We start from the raw sequence: 18,549 nt of genomic DNA, 5'->3' as shown, positions 1-18,549 counted from the left end.
CGGCCCCGGGCCCCGGCTCCGGCGCCGTCCCTCCCCCCGGGCCGGGCGCCGCGGCCCCGGCATGAGGAGCGGGCGATGATCCCCGCCAACGCCTCCGCCAGGAAGGGGCCCGAGGGCAAGTACCCGCTGCACTACCTCGTGTGGCACAACCGCCACCGCGAGCTGGAGAAGGAGGTCCGCGCCGGCCAGGTAAGAGCGCCGTCGGGGCGCCGCGGGGACCCCAGGCGGGCACGCCCGTCCGGCGTGGGGAGGGGGCGCGGCGCGAGTTGTCCCGCCTCCCCGGCGAGTTTGCAGCGCTTCTTTGTTTGCAACCGCGGCTTTTGTGCTTGTTGACCGGGAGAGGGTGATGGGAGCGGCCCCCGCCCGCTCCCCTCCGGCCGGGACGGGCGGCCCACACGTGTTCCGGACCCTCCCAGATGGGGATAGGGGACACTGTGCCCCTCCTCCGCTGGGGCAGTGCGGGCTGCTGGGAGGGGCTGCCGGCTCGGTGTGCTGCATGTGGTGGGAGAGGCCGCCTCACTCCGTCGAGCGGCACCTCCCGCGTGTGTGCGGAGGTGGGGAAGGCCTGCGTGGGGAGGGGGCCACAGGTGAAGGATCCGGGAACAGGCTGTGTGACGCTCCCAAGCACCCCCGCCCCACCCAGTGCCCTCTCCTCTCCTGGTGAGCGCTTTCTCTCTTCGCTCTGACTGGGCAGAGCCCCTGGAGCCCTCAGACTCTAGCCCCTGCTCAGAAACCGGGAGTGGAGAAAGACCCTCTTGGGGAGCCCCAAGGGCCTTGTCCAGGTGCTGAAAGGCGCTCTCCTACCCTGTGGTGCTGGGGCCTGGCTTCTAGTCGCTGAGGGAGCTAGGGGCACTGGGCACAGGCAGGACTTGAGGTTCTGCACACAGAGTGGGCTCCTTGGTTCCTGCTAGTCAGTGGGGACAGGTGGGTCAGCCAGCTTTGGGCTGGGCAGTGGCCTCTAAGAAAACAGGAGAAGGGGTAGGGTCTTCTGGCCATTCTTCAGTACAAAGACAGGCACAGGCCACAGATAATCCCCAGTTCTACCCTTGGCACCCAGGCCACAGGTAGGCACTCGTGGCATAGAGGATCCACCCTTTACGCTGGGCCGTAAGAGCCAGCGCTGGGCCCAGCCTGCTCTGGATTGCCTCAGGGTGACACCTCTAGACTTGGTCTGAGACCCTGGGGCCATGGGCTGTGGGGGGTTACATTCTGAGGGCCACTTCCTGAGTCCCAGGAAGTTCAGTCTGAAGAGCTGTCCAATTCCCAAGGCAAGAGTGGAGGTGGAGGGCAGAACATCAGACTGTGAGGGCCCAGGTATGTCTCTGAAGTTCACAGTGGACCCTCCGGGACAGCATGGCATCCAGCTCTGCGTAGTAGTCCCAGTAAATATGGGGGTGATCTGTGCCTGCAAGCCCCTGGGCTGGTTTGGGTGTCCACTTCCTTTCTACCTCTGCTTACACAAGTATTCTCCAAGTTGCTCCTCACTCTGTGTCTCTATTTATCTGTCACAAGGCAAGTGGTTTGCAGCCAAGAAGCCTGGTAAAGGGTGTGAAGTCAGAGTGCCCTAGGGAAGCAAAGATGAACAAATAAGGCTCCAGCCCCTGCCCTGAAGGAGACTCTGTTCTGATGATGTGTGGGGTGCTAAGACACAGACAGTTCTAAGACACAGTTCAGTCTCTTCTGGCTCTTCTCTGCTTTCCTCCCCTGTGAAAGAAGACAAGCCTCTGACAGAGGTTACAGCTGGAGGGATCTAAGTCTGATCTGCGAGGAACTTCTGGAAGGTCCAGGGATTGTTAAGCACAAGGCTAGAGACTGAATCTTCAGAATGCCTCAGTCCCACTCCTTTGCCTGAAGATTGGGGGGTCCTTTTCCTTCAGAGACTGGAGAGAGGCAGATGACATGGAAGAAAAGACTTTTTCACTTAGGCCTCTCTCTGATAGTCCTGAAGTCCGCAGCCATCTTGCTGGGGTAAGGTTGGGGTGGGGGCACTGGAGCTGCTGCAGAGAGGTGGTTTGGGGCTGCTGAGCATGTTCATCTTCCCCTCCCCTCAGGCTGCCATAGAAACCAGGTACCAGGTTCATCCCTGTCCCAGTCTTGGTGAGTTAATGTCTCTTTGAAATGAATATGGGGGAATATAGGGCACCCTTGGAGGTTAACCCTCACTCAGCCACAAAGGAGCCAGGCCTGCTCTCTCCTTCTCTCAGAGGTGCCAAGAAGGGGAATGCTGGTCAGTCTGGGTGGGAGAGGCCCCTGGCCGTACGCCAACTCCAGGACTGACCCAGAGTGACGCCTGCATCCAAATGTGCACTGCCTAGTCCTTGGGGCATCAGGCTCTGTTCTGGCAGGAGATGCACCTGGGGCACCCACAAAACATCATGATGAAACCCCTGCCAACCCTTGGCATCCCAACGGGGGTCCCTGACCTCTGCTCCTCCTGGCACTAGTCGCCACAGAAAACAGCCAGGCTTTCCTCAAGCACTCAGCAGCTGGGTTTCCCTGGTCTCCGCTTGGCATAGCTGCCTCTTCTTCACTCCAAGAAAGCCCTGCAGAGGCCCTCCTGTGGGCAGGCTTGGCAATGCCAGCTGGCTGAGGAGGGGGATAGCATGGCAGCCTTCAGAGCAGGTTAATGGGCTTTGCCAGCCCCCTGGTAGCTCTTCCAGGGGCTGGAAGCAGGGAGTACTGGACAGGGAGGAGGTGCTTTGGTGAAGGGAGAGGGCCACGACCACCCCTCACTGGCACCTGGCAGTGCTGTGGCTGCTGGTGCCATGCTTCTTGCCATGCACAGGCCTTGTCAGGCTAGGAGGGACAGGGGGTATAGGCCAAGAGATATGCCAGTTCCCCCTTTTTGGGCACGGCCCCAAGGTTGGCACAGTCAGCTGAGCATGGCCTTGGTTCTGTAGTCACGAGTCCCTTGTGTTCCCTGGGGGTGGGGAGCAGGGTTAGACCGTACAGCTCCCTGGGAGCTCCAGGGCAGCGGGATTCTTCCCCTGACAGCAGGAACTCTGAAGGGGACCACATTGTGGTTCCAGGGAAACATGTTCCATCTTTCTGGGGTTGCCTCTGCTGTGGTCCTCTTTCCTGCTTTCCCCATTTGTCCTTCTGACCTGGTAGATGAGACGGGGTTGTGGGGCCCCAAATGCTCAGACAGAAGATGCCAGTCGTCCAGGACCTTGGGGAGCATCTGTGGCCCTTCCCTCCCCCTAAAGTGGGCAGTCCTGAGTGTGGGGCATCACCACATCTGGTGAGCTAGGAAGCTCAGGAGAGGGAGCCACAAGCCCCAGAAACCAAAAATCAATGTGTTCTGGGATGAGAGGGAGGGGTTGCATGCGGTGGGATGGAAAGGGCGGAGGGAGCATTAGCTGGGTGCTGCCCCCACCTGCCCGCTTGCCTGTAGCCTCCTGCTCAGCTTGGGGAAGCATCCTGCCTCCCTTCCCCGGAGGGAACTCTAGCATACTTGTCCCCACAGACACATACTTGTCCCATGCCAGACTCCAGCTGTCTTCCTGGCGGCTGTGAAGGGGCTGAGCGGGCAAGGCCCCACGCACGCTCTGGTCCCTCACCCTTCTTCTCTGGCACCCACGTTTAGTCTATAGGTTTGGTGTGTGCTTTTAAGATTTCACTTGACAATGGGCCGGCCCGGTGGCGCACTGGAGAGTGTGCCACTTGGGAGCGCGGCGGCGCTCCCGCCGAGGGTTCGGATCCCATGTGGAGACCGGTTCCCGCTCACTGGCTGAGTGCGGTGCGGGCGTAACACCGAGGGTTGCGATCCCGTTGCCGGTCAGTAAAAAAAAAGACAAAAAGGAAAAAAAAAAAAAAGATTTCACTTGACAAAAGGATTCTGCTAATGCTAAGGAGTTTAAAAAATACCCTGCTAGTGCATGTGGGTGTGAGATGTGTTCATGTGCAGATATGCTGGCAACCAACACGTGTATTACACATGAGTAGACTTTTGCAGTGTCAGAGGTCAGCTGGGCATGCATATGCTTGCATGCTTAAGGATGCACATGTACTGGGTGTGTGCAGGCAGAAGTACATGTGAGTGTGCACCCTTATGGTACCTGTGCACACTAGCATGGACGTGTGTGTGCATGCACACAGGGAGCCCCAGCTCCTAAGCTCCAGAGACCCCAGCTCTGACTCCAGCTGAGGCCTGCTGGGGTGTGGAGTCTCTGTTCTCTTGGTGGGGACAGCTGAGTGTTGGGTTTCAGGGGAAACCTTTTCTTTCCAGCAATTAAGTAGCTGTAGGCCTTTGCTGAGGAGGTTAATGAATTCTGCCACCTGGGCTCAGGGCAAGGTGCCACTTGCACTACAGGCCCTGTTCTGGCCAGGTGAAGAGAGCTTCTTTGGGGCTTGGCTGGTATAGGGGAGGTCCACATTGGCCCTGGAAAACAGCAGTGCCCCAGGGAGGGCTGTTGGGGAGAGCTCCTGGGAAGTGGGGGTGGGGAGGTCCCCTGGGCAGTGCCAGCCTCTCTTTGAAGCCTGGAGCTGAGACACCTGAGGGGGGGAGTGGCAGGCAGCTTGTGGAGCGCTGGGGCCGGGCGGGGTGCCCTGCCAGCTCCCTAGGGCCTTGTTAGCAGCAGCAGCGGCAGCTGGGGCAGTCCCACAGGTAGGCCTCCTCCTGACTTCCTTAGCCAGCTCAAAAGCTGAGGATCTTCTACCACTCCCACCCCAGGCTCTGGCCTTCACTCAGGTTGGGACCTGGGGGCCCAGACCAACCTATGATTCTCAAAGAGTAAGTAGGGCTCCCCCTTCTCTGTGGGGAGCCGATGCAGGAGCAGCAGGGGACCCCTCACATCTCCAAGCCACAGCTCAGAGGTGCAAAGGGCCAGTCATACTTTTTTTTAGGTTTCTACTATACTTAAAAATGAAGAAATGCCAACACAGGGTTATAAAAGTTATATAAATAATTTAAATTATTTAAAATGTTTTATTTTTGACAAGGGAGTTCATTCTCAAGTTTTAAAATATTAACTGTTGCTAGAAGGCTTATAATGAAGAGCAGCATTCCTCACTCTACCCTCCACCTCCCCAACTCATTCCCCAGAGGGGACCCCTTTGAACTCTTTGGGCTCTTTCTTTTGTTGTTTACACAATATACTTCTGCACCTATTTCTCGGTGTAGCCATTTTACACTTCATTACCTTCCCCTCTGCACATCCCCCTCAATATAGTCATCTATGAATTTGATTAAGAGATACTTATTAAGCACCAGTTATGTGCTAGGTGCTGCCCAGGGGCTGGGGAGCTAGCAGTGAACAGAACAGACACAGACCCTGCCTTGTGAGGCTTATGTTATAGGGGAATGTAATAATGAAAAAATAAACAAGCAACTGGATGTTAGAGAACTAAAGCAGGATAAGGAGCAATAGACAGATAAATAGCAACTGTCATCTCAGATGGGTTTTCAGAGCATGCTTTTCTAAGGAGGTGACATTGAGTGGCAACCTGAACGAACTGAGGGGGAGAGCTTTGTGGCTCTCTAGAGCATCCAGGAGAAGATTGTTCCAGGGAAGGCCAGTGGCAGGAGTGGAGGAGGAGGGAGAACAGTTGAGTTCCAAGAGAAGCCCAGGGCTGTGGGCTTCTGTGCTAACCTGATGGGAAGCCATGGGAAGGTTTTGAGCTCAAGAGTGTCAGGACCTGAGTAACATTTCAAAGGGTCATTTTAGTTGTCATGGTGTGTGTAGAATAGACCTCAGGAATCCAGAACGGAATAAAGAGATCAGGGAGTCCACCAGGTGAGATGCTGTGACAAGGATGGTAGCTTGAAGGTGGTGAAAACTGAGAGGACTCTAGATCTATTTTCTTTTTTTGTTTGTTTTTCTGTTTCTTTGGTGGCTGACCAGTATGGGGATCTGAATCCTTGACCTTGGTGTTCTAGATCTATCTTGAAGGTAGAGTCTACAGGTTTTGCTGATGGATTAGATATGTAGAGTGAGGGAAAGAGAAGAGATAAAGACAAGTTCCAAAGGTTTTTTTTTTTTACCTGAAAATGGAGTGAATTGAGATACTGTTTACTGTGATGGGAGAATTGGGGCAGGTGCAGCTGTCCAGGAATGAAGAAAGCAAGGAGAGGTGAAGAAAGTCACTTGTGGAGTGAAGAAGGCAAGGGAAAGAGCAGGAGAAGTCATGGGAAGCCAGGGTGTCCCATTTTGTTTCATGACTTCAATGATCTTTTCATATTTTCCTGAGGATTTAAATTGTCATTTCCCCCTCAAAAAGTTTTCTTTGCTTCCCTGCATCGACAGAGTTTCCTCTGAGTTTTCAGCATCTATTTGTATGGTTTGGTTTATTTCATGTTGGAAGCTTTTCTTAAGTGTCCAGTTCCCCCTGACTATTGGGGCATATTTAAGAATGGGCATGTGGAATTTACTGATGCACAGACACCACTGTAAGATGATTGGGTGACAAGATGGTCTGCTCATTGTAACACCCCAAATGTCTGTGTTCAGAGATCTTTGGGGCCTTTAGTCTCTCCAAGGAAGAATTCTCAAAGCTCCTGCTTGGATGGAGGTGGTGGTGTTGCAGTCTGGCTGCCAGTGGTTCGGGATCCAAGGCAGGGAAGGAACTGGGGTTTCACTGGTTGTCAGTTTCAGCCTTGTGACCTTATCCGTGGCAGTGGCCAATGTCCCTGAGTTCAGCACATCTCATGCCCATTATAGTGAACAAACCCGTGGCGTCCTGCAGTGAGTAAGTGGGGGGCATCTCCCAGCTTTATGAGGTTGGAGAGGAGACTAGGGAGTTCTGAATTGTAGCCAGCGCCCCTGTATTCAGCTCTGAGCTTCATCCCCACTTCTGCCATTCCCAGTGCCTGCAGGTCCTGCACCTTTTGGGGCTGCTGGGGGTGAACTGGCTTGCTCCTCAAGGGGTTCCGCTCTGTGACTGTTGGGTTCCAGCTTCCTCCGCTCCCTCCGTTGGTTGTGATGCCTCAGCCACTTTCCGTGTTCTAAAGCTGTGTTGAAATTTCTCATCTGCTGACATCTCTTTTCTTTATTCTTGTGGGTTTTAAATATTTTATTGACATTCTTATACTTACATATTTAACATTATTGCTTTTTTTTTTTTTTCGTGTCTGGCAACGGATCGCAACCCTCAGTGTTGCGCCCGTACCGGACCGGGACCGGCAACGGGATCGCAACCCTCGGTGTGGTGCCCGCACCTCGCCCAGCCAGTGAGCGGGAACCGGTCTGTATGTGGGATCCGAACCCTCGGCGGGAGCGCCACGGCACTCCCAAGCGGCACACTGTAGCAGTGCGCCACCGGGCTGGCCCCATATTTAACATTTTTGGCACTGGTCATGCCTTTATATAGATTCAGGTTTCCATCTGGTATCATTTTCTTTCCACCTGAAGAACTACTTTTAACATTTTCTGCACATCTGGCGATAAATTCTCATAGCATTTGTTTGTCCATAAAATTCTTTATTTCCCCTTCCTTTTTGAAGAATAGTTTCACTGGATATAGACTTCTAGGTCAAAAGTTTTTTGATTTTGTTTTGTTTCCCCCCAGCACTTTAAAGATTTCATTCTATTGTCTTCTGGCTTGCATAGTTTCTTTCTTTCTTTTTTTTTTTTTTTTTCCTTTTTTTGTCTTTTTTCGTGATAGGCAACAGGATCGCAACCCTCGGTGTCGCACCCGCACCGCGCTCAACCAGTGAGCGGACCGGTCTCTATATGGGATCCGAACCCTCGGCGGGAGCGCCGCACTCTACCAAGTGCGCCACTGGGCTGGCCCGGGCTTGCATAGTTTCTGATGAGAAGTGGGTAGTGTTTCCTGTATTTGTTCTTCCATACATTGAGGGTCTCATTTCTTTGAATGCTTTTAAGATTTTTTTTTTTATCACTAGTTTTCAGCATTTGATTATAATGAGCCTTGGTGTAATTTTCTTTGTGTTTGTCTTGCTAGTTCATTGAGTTTCTTCCATCTGTGGGTTTATCATTATATTATTTTCCACAATAAATTACCACAAACTGGATGGGTTATAACAAAAAAAATTTATTGTCACATTTCTGGAGGCCAGAAGTTTAAACGCAGGACTGTTGGCAGGACTGTACTCTCTCCAAAGGCTCCAGGGGATCGTCCTTTCTCACTTCCTCCAGCTTCTGGTGGCTCTGAGCATCCTTGGCCCATGGCTTCACAAGTCCAGTTTCTGACTCTGTTCTTCATGTGGCCTTCTCCTCTCTCTGTGCCTTGAAGGATACTTGTCATTGGATTTAGTACCCACCTGGATAATCCAGGGTGGCCTCATCTTGAGATCCTTAACAATTACATCTGCAAAGACCCTTTTTTCAAACAAGTGCTCCTTCACAGGTTCTGGAGGGTTAGGATGTGATGTCATTTTGGGGGGGTGGGGGTGGGGGCACCACCATTCAACCCACTACAGTAGTTTTTATCAAATTTGGAAACATTTTTGTCATTATTTCTTTAAATTTGTTTTATTTCCCCTGCTCCCTTATCCTGTCCTCTGAGACTCCAATTACACATATGTTAGAATGCTCAATAGTGTCTCACAGATTACTGAGGCTCTTCAACTTTTTTCAGTTCTTTTTTTTCTCCTCTTGCTTAGGCTTGGATACTTTTATTACTCTGCCATCATACTTACTGCTGTTTAAATTCTTTACTGTCTAATCTGCTGTTAATTCCACCCAGTGAAATTTTCATTTCATTGTACTTGTTATCTTTAGATGGCCCATTGGGTTCTTTAATTACTTAATTTTATTTTTAAAATCTATTCTTTTTGTTTTATTTGCTTTTTTGCTTGTTTATTTTTTCTCTTCTTTTTGTTCTTTTTTTTATTTTAAAAAAGTTTTTGAAAAAAAAATTTTTTTTTTTTTTCTTCACCAGCTGGCTGGTACACGGATCTGAACCCTTGATCTTGGTGTTATAACACCACTTTCTAACCCACTGGACTAACCAGCCAGTCCTTTTCCTTCTACATATTTGTGGGGTACAGTGTATTGTTTCAATACATGCATATACTGTACTGGTTCTTTTTTAATATCTCCCATTTCTTTCCTCATGAATATTTTGTTCATGTTTTTCTTTAAATCCTTGAGCATAGTGAGCCATATATCATCTTTATAATTTCTGAGTCTATTTTTATTGAATGATTTTTCCACTGATTATGGGTTATATTTTTCTATTTCTTGGCATATCTAGTGATTTTTAACTGGATGTTGGACATTGTAAGTATTATGATGTTAAGCTTATCTGGATTTTGTCTTCCTTTAAAGTGTATTACGCTTGTTCTGACAGACTAAGTAAATTATTTGCAAATCAGTTTGATCCTTCTGAGGCTGATTTTTAATATGTTAGGGTGGGTCTAGGTGAGCCTTTTCTCTAGGGATAATTTAGCCCTACTCCTTTTTTTTTTTTTTTTCTCCTTTTTTGTCTTTTACTGACTGGTAACGGGATCGCAACCCTCAGTGTTGCGCCCGTACCGGGGACCGGCAACGGGATCGCAACCCTCGGTGTTGCGCCCGCACCGCGCTCAACCAGTGAGCGGGAACCGGTCTCCACATGGGAGCCGAACCCTTGGCGGGAGTGCCGCCGCGTTCCCAAGTGGTGCACTCTCCAGTGCGCCACTGGGCCGGCCCTAGCCCTACTCCTAAGGCATAACTCTTCTGGGGTCTATATTGAATATACTGGATGATCAACAAAGTCTCTCCATTCTATCAGGTTGGAGCTTGAATGTCTCCCTGCCCTCAGTGAGCTCTGAGAATTTATCAGTTAATTGCTTCTTTTTGTCTGGTCTCGTTTCACTATACACATATGAAGGTTCAGCAAAGATTCAAAAGCGATGCAGATTTCTGTAGGTCACTTTTTTTTAGCTCACTCCTTTCCAGAACTCTGTCCTGCAACTTCCAGCTGCTTCAGTCTCCCTGGACTACTGACTCTATTTCCTCAACTCAGGGAGACCACCATGCTCTGCTGGGGATTCCCTTCCCTGAATAGCAGCCTAGAATGTTCCTCCAAGCAGAAATCCAGGGAAGTCATAGGGCTCACCTTGTCTGTTTCCTTTTCCTCAGGGATCACAGTCCCAGACTACCTGTTGCCTAATGTCTGAAAATAATTATTATTTCAATAGTTTTCTTATTGTTTATGGTGGAAGAGTAATTTCAGGTGTTTCATCATGGTTGGGGTGGAAGCCTTTTTCACTGGCATTTTAATCAAGTTTTGGGAAGAAGAGGAGAAATTACATGCATGTTCTCAGTTCACTGTATTTGACTAGAAGTCCTGGACTCCTGAAATATATACTTTTATCACACAACAAAAACCTCATGCAATGTAATCATGCTGTTCACCAAATAATAATAGGATATATACAAAACATTAATGCATAGTATCCCACAGGCACAGGACATGGCTTGGAAGTTGTACCATGAACATATTCTTTCATTCCTATCAGTGTATTACTGTAACTGTATACATGATCAGTGATAATGTCAATGATTTAAATTGGTGACCCTAACTTTTTCTTTTTTTTCAAAGCTCCTGCACCACAAGGGAGCCTTTGAACTTTATTTATTTATATGGTCGCTGGCTGGTATGGGGATCCGAACCCGTGACCTTGGTGTTACAAGGCCAGGTCCTAACCAGCTGAGCCACCTGGCCAGCCCATTGGTGATCCTTCCCGAAGGTGTGGTCTGGGACCCCTCAGATAGGTCTGTCCTCAGGTGCCCTCCTTGGCCAACAGCCTTTCAGGACCACTTTTCAGCCCCAGGCTTATTCTTTACAGGCAGCCCACTGGCCATTGGAGGAGGAAATCCAGCCAGAGGACCTAGGTGGACAGGAAGGGAGGAAGGCACTACCTCTGCCAAACTTATGTCCTGCCCTGTCTTTCCACTCCTCTGACCCCAGCTCATCATGTCTGTCTTTTATGTTGCCTTGTGGGGTGGGCAAGGCAGGGCAGCCAGGGGGGTGCTACCTGCACAGGGGCTGTTGGGCAGAAGTGACCAGGGGCTCACTTCAGGTGGGCTGCCTCAGAAGTGACCAGGGCTACGTCTTCACCTCCTTCTCCAGGTGGACATTGAGCAGCTGGATCCTCGTGGTCGGACTCCCCTGCACCTGGCCACCACACTGGGTCACCTCGAGTGTGCCCGTGTGCTCCTGGCACACGGCGCAGACGTGGGCAGGGAAAATCGCAGTGGCTGGACAGGTGGGCCCCCTACTCACCCTGGCCCCACAGCCAGGGTTTCCCCAGCATCATATACTCACATCTGGTTGGCTGAAGGGTCCTGCCCTGTGATATTGTCCTCCCTTCCCCAGTGCTTCAGGAGGCTGTGAGTACCCGGGACCTGGAGCTGGTGCAGCTGGTGCTGCGGTATCGGGATTACCAGCGGGTGGTGAAGCGGCTGGCGGGCATCCCCGTGCTCCTGGAGAAGCTGCGCAAGGTGAGGCCCAGCCTCCCAGCCTCCCCACTGGAGGGAGCCCCACTGCTGGTGCAGGCTTAGGCACTCTGCTTCTCATCCTCCAGGCCCAGGACTTCTACGTGGAGATGAAATGGGAGTTCACCAGCTGGGGTAAGAGGGGCTGGTCGGGGGCCTCTCAGCCCACTGCCACCTCCTCAGCTAGGCCTTTCCAGACCGCCCCACATACCATCTCGATTCCATTACTGTTTCCTTCACTCTGTAATGATTTGCTTACTTATTTATTACCTGTTACCCCTTGCTAGAAGGTAAGCTGCCAGAGGGCAGGAGTCCTGTCTTGTTCAATGTTGTTTTCTCAGTGTCTGGCACCCCATAGTTCAATAAATATTTGTTGAAAATATGAATGAAAGATCGAGTGAATGGATTAACAAATGGTGGAAACTAGGGACTTGGTGACTAAGACCTACTTGTCCCTGACTTCTGGTTGCTCACATCTGAGTGAGCATTGCCTATATTTTGTCTGGGTGGGGAGGTGGTGGGAGGAGGTGATGCTCTCCCACCAATTCCCTCACCCCTTCCTGGCCACACTATTGACCCTGACCTCACGCCCTGAGCTGGCCCAGGCAACGCCAAGTGACCTCTGACCTCCACTTCTACCCAGTGCCCCTGGTATCCAAGATCTGCCCTAGTGACACCTACAAAGTGTGGAAGAGTGGGCAGAACCTGAGAGTAGACACCACGCTCCTGGGCTTTGACCACATGACATGGCAGCGGGGGAACCGCAGCTTCGTCTTCAGGGGCCAAGGTCAGGCAGGCAGGAGGTAGAGCAGGGTGGGCAGGGTGGGAGACAGCTCCACACCCCCCTCTGACCCCCGTCTGTTCTGTGGCTGGCAGACACGAGTGCCGTGGTCATGGAGATTGACCATGACCGCCGGGTGGTGTACACAGAGACGCTTGCGCTGGCCGGGCAGGACCGTGAGCTGCTGCTGGCTGCCGCCCAGCCCACCGAGGAGCAAGTGCTGAGCCGGCTCACTGCACCCGTCGTCACCACACAGCTTGACACCAAGAACATCTCCTTTGAGAGGTGGGTGGGCACAGCCTTGGTCAGCCTGGAGCCAGCCTGGTAGGGTGCCTGCCTCACCTGCACTGCTCTGCCTCCCCAGGAACAAGACTGGTATCCTGGGCTGGCGCAGTGAGAAGACCGAGATGGTGAATGGGTATGAAGCCAAGGTGAGGCTGAAGCTCATGGTGCCAGCCCGGCCACAGTCTTGCCTACGGAACACTGGGCATGGGGTTCCTGGCCACCCTTCGCCAGCTTTGGAGGTGCAGAGGCCGTGTGGCATGGAGGGAAGGGCATGAGACTAACAGTCACTGATGAGAATGGCATTTCTTGGGCACTTATATTCACATTCAAGGCACTGTTCTAATATTTGATATGTATGTATAGATGCACACACACATGCACACACACACACTCACTCAGTCCTCACAACAACCCTTTCAGCTAGGTGCTATTGTTATTTCCATTTTACAGATGTTTACTGAGCCCTTTCCATAGTGTCACATTTAATCTTCACAATGACTCCACTAAGTAGGGATGATCAGCTCATTTTATGGTGAGGAAATGGAGGCTTGGACTGGGTCAGTGACCTGTACAAGGTTCCACAGCTGTAAGTGACAGGGCTGGGGTTCAGACCCTGGCCGCCTGACTCTCAAGCCAGGCCTTTACCCCTAAGAAGACTGTGTCTGTCACTCCGTGACCCCCACGTTGCCATGCACATGATACCGCTGATGAAAGAAGGAAGTAACAAATGCTGCAAGGTTCTGTATGTGTTGTCTCCTCCTGGAAGCCCTCTCTGGCTGTGTAGGCTGAGCTAAGATCTCTGTGTTACCCCACCAGAGCATGTATCACACTGAGTTATAACTGTCCATGTTCTTGTCTCTCCAACTAGACTGTGAGCCTCAGGAGGGCAGGGATCATGACTGGCTTGTTCACCTATATCCCTGATGTCCTGGCACATAAAGGCTCCTCAAAAAATGTTTGTTGAATGAATAAGTGAATGAATAAGTGACTTCATATATTTACTTGCCCAAAGGCCTGGAGAATGGAGCAAAGAGCCCCTCTAGGACCCTTTCTTTCTTTCAGGGAGTGTTCAGAATGCTCTTGGGGGCAGGGTGTGGAGGTACCAGAGCTGTCTCTGAGCCCTTTTCTCATCTGTCCCCAGGTATATGGGGCATCCAATGTGGAGCTCATCACCCGGACCCGGACAGAGCATCTTTCAGAACAGCACAAGGGCAAGGTCAAAGGTAATGACTAAGGCAGAGGCCATGGTGGGAGGTGTTGCAAGATTGGAGGAACCAGCTGCCACTTAAGCATCTCTAATGGCATCCTAGTAAGAGTCATGGTGGTTTATTCAGGAAAATAGATTTCAATTCAAGTGCCAAGCCCTAATGATTGGTACTGGCTGCCTAGAGTACTGCTAAGAAGATTCTAAGGCTCATTTGGGCTCAGTGGAAAGGCATGCTACAATTGCTAATGTCTGCCTTGTATTTGGGAGGGGAGAGAAATGTCGTGGATGCCATTTATTGGCCATCTTAGTTTAGTGAGACATACCCAAGGTAGAAAGTCAGGAGACCCTGCCACTGACTCTGTGTGCCCACTGATACCACACCCGATTCTCTGGGCATCAGTGACCCTGTATGAAGTGGAAAGACAGAATTTCCACCTCACGGGGAACAAAGTGAAGTCATTAGTATGGAAATGCCTGAAGGAAAACACACACATACATGCGCATGCCTCCAAACTGCTTACCAAAGGTAGATATGTTACCGTCCAGTGTTACCAACCTGGAAAGCAGCACTTTGGGAAGTTTCTCCTGAGCCCTCGGTCTACTTTTTTTTTTTGGCGCCAGCCGGTACAGGGATTGAACACTGGACCTTGGTGTTATCAGCACCACACTCTGGTTTCCTTTTATTCTTACAATAATTTTAAGCTGTGCTTGTAGTGGTACTGGCTTCTGCTCCTTTGAGTCCTCAGTCACCTTCAGATGAAGGTGCCTAGGTATGTGGTATGGGTGAGGAGTCCCACCAACCCAGGACTCAGCCTTCTCCCTAAGTCTTGGATACTGTCACTTCCAAAGAGGTGCCCAAGTGTGTGGGGGGCTGCCATGTCTTCTGAGATGCCACATTTCTTGTAGGCTGTAAGACACCTCTGCAGTCCTTCCTGGGAATTGCTGAGCAGCACGGGGGCCCCCAAAATGGGGTGAGTGTGTGCCAGGAGTGCCCCTAAGTGGAGGGGTATGGTAGTGGCTCACGAGGAGGCTTGGGAGGCATCCTGCTTAGCATGGCTTATGTGGACCTACTTTCCACAATGCCGAAGGCCATGTTAGTTCCACACTGTCAGGGGGGACAGTTTGGGGGCCCTGGGGTACTAAATGGCTGGCTTGGCATCAGGGACTGAGAAGGGCTCATGGGTCCTTCCCCGTGTGGTACAGACCCTGATCACTCAGACTCTGAGCCAAGCCAACCCTACTGCCATCACTGCAGAAGAATACTTCAACCCCAACTTTGAGCTTGGCAACCGTGACATGGGCCGCCCCATGGAAATGACCACCAAGACACAGAAGTGAGGCCCCCTGCTGATGCTGGGGAGGGGTGGGCAGAGCTGGGGCTCCAGGAGATGCTGGGAGGCCATGGCTTCTTGCAATTTCCCTCACCCCTTGGGATCTGGGGGGGCAGGTTCAAAGCCAAGCTGTGGCTGTGTGAGGAGCATCCCCTGTCCCTGTGTGAGCAGGTGGCTCCCATCATTGACCTCATGGCCGTCAGCAATGCGCTTTTTGCCAAGCTCCGGGACTTCATCACCCTGCGCTTGCCTCCTGGCTTCCCTGTCAAGATTGGTGAGACCCCCACTTCCCTTTCCCTGGTGGGCAGATGGGCTTCAGATGTGGCAAGGGGCCAGGGTTGGTGTGAGATGGTGGGTGCCAGCGCCCGATGGTTTCTACATCCTTAGAAATCCCCATCTTCCACGTCCTCAACGCCCGCATCACCTTCGGGAACCTCAATGGCTGTGACGAGCCGGTGCCGTCAGTGCGAGGCAGCCCGAGCAGCGAGACCCCTTCTCCAGGCAGCGATTCCTCCAGCGTCAGCAGCTCCAGTTCCACGAGTGAGGCTCCCCACTCCGCCCCCAGCAACCCCCCGCCCCCGTCTTCCCTCCCGGCCCCTCGGAGCCCGCCTTCCCCAGCAGATCACATGCCCCGTCCCCGCCTGACACCCAGCCCCGTGCCCCCAGCCTCGTGCCGTGGCTGCGAGATCTCCCCTGCGTTGTTCGAGGCCCCACGCGGCTACAGCGTGCTAGGTGGCCAGCGAGAGGCGGCGACCCGTGACGACGATGATGACTTGTTGCAGTTCGCCATCCAGCAGAGCCTGCTTGAGGCGGGCAGTGAGTATGACCAGGTGCGTCCCTGCGGCCGCCCTGGGCCACAGGACTGCAGTGCCACCACAGCTCACTGGCCCACGCCCTCTTCCTCCAGGTCACCATCTGGGAGGCGCTAACCAACAGCAAGCCAGGCACCCACCCCATGTCCTACGAGGGTCGTCGACAGGACAGGTCAGTGCCCACTAGGCTGAAGAGGATTTGGAGATGCCTGTCCTCTCCCCGCAGCACACGCACACAGTACCCCAGCACCCAGTCACACTGGCCGAGGACACTGCGAACTGAGCAGCCCCTCCTGGCCCAGAGAAACCGTGGTGCCCTCAGTAGGGACCCTACCGGCATCAGGATGGATTCTACCACCACCCTTTCCTGGCTCTGGGGTGGGTGGGCAGCGCTCCGGCAGCGGGCAGGGAGCAGGGATCCAGGCTTTCCGGAGTTCAGGCTCTCACCAGACAGTCGGGGCTGGGGTCCTGGAAGATGCCCACATGCTCGGGGCCACCGTGGATGGGGAAGAGAACTTTGGGGATCCCCCACAACTGGGTGGGGGCCAGCGCGGTGAGGCTAGAGGGTGGTGGGCCTTCCCTGCCCCGGGGCCTCCACCCTGTCTCCTGCCCCGCTTATGGGCAGGTGCGCTTGGGGACCCTCGACATATCCTCCCGCCCGCAGGAGCGCCCCGCCCACGCCGCAGCGCCGGCCTGCGCCCCCGGCGTCGGGACCCAGCCCTCTGCCCAACCCGGGCCAGAGTTCCGGCGGCCACGTGTTCCGGAGCTACGACGAGCAACTGCGGCTGGCCATGCAGCTCTCGGCGCAGGAACAGGAGGAGAGGCGGCGGCGCGCGCGCCAGGAGGAGGAGGAGCTGGAGCGCATCCTGAGGCTCTCCTTGACTGAGCAGTAGCGCCCCCTGCCGGGCACCTTGCCCACACCACGTGCGACCATCCCCGGGCCCCCATTGAGGCCCGCCCCAGCCCGCGCGCCTGCCCAGCTGCAGCTGGTGACTGGAGTCACCGCCTTGCGGGTGAAGCAGCGCACCAGGCATGGAACCGGGGAGGGTTTCGGCACCGGCACGGGGTACCTTTCCAGGTCAGGGCCCTGGAGGCAGCTGGCACGGCCCGGTCCCCCTGCTTTGCTGTATCCTGACCCCCAACCCGCTCGCCTGGGCTGGATCTATCCAAGGGCGGAGCGAGGTCTTGAAGGGGAGTCGAATCCTTAGAGGAGCATTGTCTCCATCCCTTGCTCCTTCTGGCCTGTCCTCCTCTCTGTTCACTGACCCCTTTCCAGGACACTGCCCCTTAAGCCTTGCATCTCCGCTCTTCACCCCTGGGGGGCAGCTGAGCTTCCCGCGTGCTGTGTCGCTGCTTTGTCCCAGACACAAACCAGCACGTCAAGGGCCCAGCCCCTCCCCCACCCCGGCATTTCAGCGTCAAGTGCACTTAGCGGGGTGCCCGGCTCCCCCAGTTCCCACACCCGTCCTGAGTCTCAGGGTGGTCCCAGTTTTTCCTCGGGCAGTCAGAAGTTGGAGTCTCCTTCTCCAAGGCACGTTTTTGTGATCAGGGAGTGTGTCCAAGTTGGCCCCGTGGCCTGGGCAAGTCCTGACTCCCCCATGGTGCCTTGGAGAGTGGGGGGCGTATTGGTCTGGGGGCAAGTACTAGATCCTACACTAGAGTGGCTACAAAGGGGTCGCCCAGGGCCCTAGCACCACCACCCACCCCTTCCCACCAGCTGCTGCTAGCCCTCTATGGTGTGCATCCCACTTGCCCCCACCGAGGGGCTGACTCTAAAACCCTTCATCCAATGGTGCTAACCCCCTGGCTCTCCCCTGCCCCAACTCACCCACCCAGAGAAGCACAGACCCCGCCAGGGGCAGGGGCCCACCGCACACCCTTGTCTCGGGCCTCTCGGACTGGCCTTCCCGGATCAGCCAGTGAGGCTCAGAAGGGACACAAAACAGGGAAGGAAGAAAACAACAGGAGAAACTGCTCCTCCCACCCCTTCCATGATGCCAGGGGCACCAGACTGACTCTGAGGCACAAATAAAGAGGCTTCAAACCGGAGGTTTTTCCTACCTGGCTTTACTGGGGAGGAACACCCACGGTGCGGGCTGTGGGGGGGGGGTGTCTTTGTGAACCTCAGTGTGGGGAGGGCTCTAGGATAAGAGGCTACCTGATGGACCCCAAGTCCAGAGTTGTGTTTGCCAGATTCCCCAGGAGCTTGGGGGTAGCAATTGCAGAGGCTGGGGGTACTTGCTCCCCCTACTCCCCCACCTATGCAGGAGGCACAGACTGAGCACTTAATAAAATATTTCATTCAGTATGTCTTGTTTTCCTCATAGAATCAAGCCATAGCAGAGGACTGGGGGCAGTCTCTGGGGGTGTGTGTGTGTGTGTGAACCTGCTTCCTCATGCCAGCTGTCTCCCCGGGGCTCCCTCGAGGAAGCCGCCCTCTCCCCGTGGGTGCAAAAGGAGAAGAGCCTTCCGCCACAGACTACTGGGGGTAGCCAGTGGGTCCGGCTCTGCAGCCAAAGTGTTGTGTTAAGAGTCTGCAGCAAGGGGGTGAGGCCTCTCTGGTCTACCACCCAGGGTGGTGCTATCAAGTGAGCTGATTAGGAAAAGCGCCATAATTTCCCCAGTCTGGGGAGACCCGTCGAATCGCCACCCCTTTGAGGTCAAGCCCAAGCTCCCCAATATCCCCTAGCATCCGCTAATACTAAGCACTTGCCCTGCCCTGGGTGGAGGACAGAGGAAGACACCGCCT

General features: G+C 53.6%; 1 protein-coding gene across 1 annotated transcript; it reads left to right on the top strand.

Annotated features, from left to right (window-relative positions):
• Window positions 1-6: 6 nt before the first annotated feature.
• ANKRD13B (ankyrin repeat domain 13B) lies at window positions 7-18,108 on the top strand. Its single transcript, XM_008566339.1, has 15 exons — window positions 7-189; window positions 11,020-11,155; window positions 11,266-11,390; window positions 11,474-11,519; window positions 12,028-12,171; window positions 12,261-12,450; window positions 12,530-12,596; window positions 13,592-13,673; window positions 14,564-14,628; window positions 14,861-14,991; window positions 15,105-15,262; window positions 15,376-15,528; window positions 15,655-15,818; window positions 15,896-15,972; window positions 16,465-18,108. Exons 1-15 carry the CDS (start codon window positions 76-78, stop codon window positions 16,691-16,693), a joined length of 1,881 nt encoding a protein of 626 aa, XP_008564561.1. The 5' UTR covers window positions 7-75; the 3' UTR covers window positions 16,694-18,108.
• The last annotated feature ends 441 nt before the right edge of the window (window positions 18,109-18,549 follow it).

Source organism: Galeopterus variegatus, unplaced genomic scaffold (assembly GCF_000696425.1).
Source record: "Galeopterus variegatus unplaced genomic scaffold, G_variegatus-3.0.2 Scaffold236, whole genome shotgun sequence".
Lineage (NCBI taxonomy): Eukaryota > Metazoa > Chordata > Mammalia > Dermoptera > Cynocephalidae > Galeopterus > Galeopterus variegatus.
This window is presented reverse-complemented; position numbering and strand designations above follow the sequence as displayed.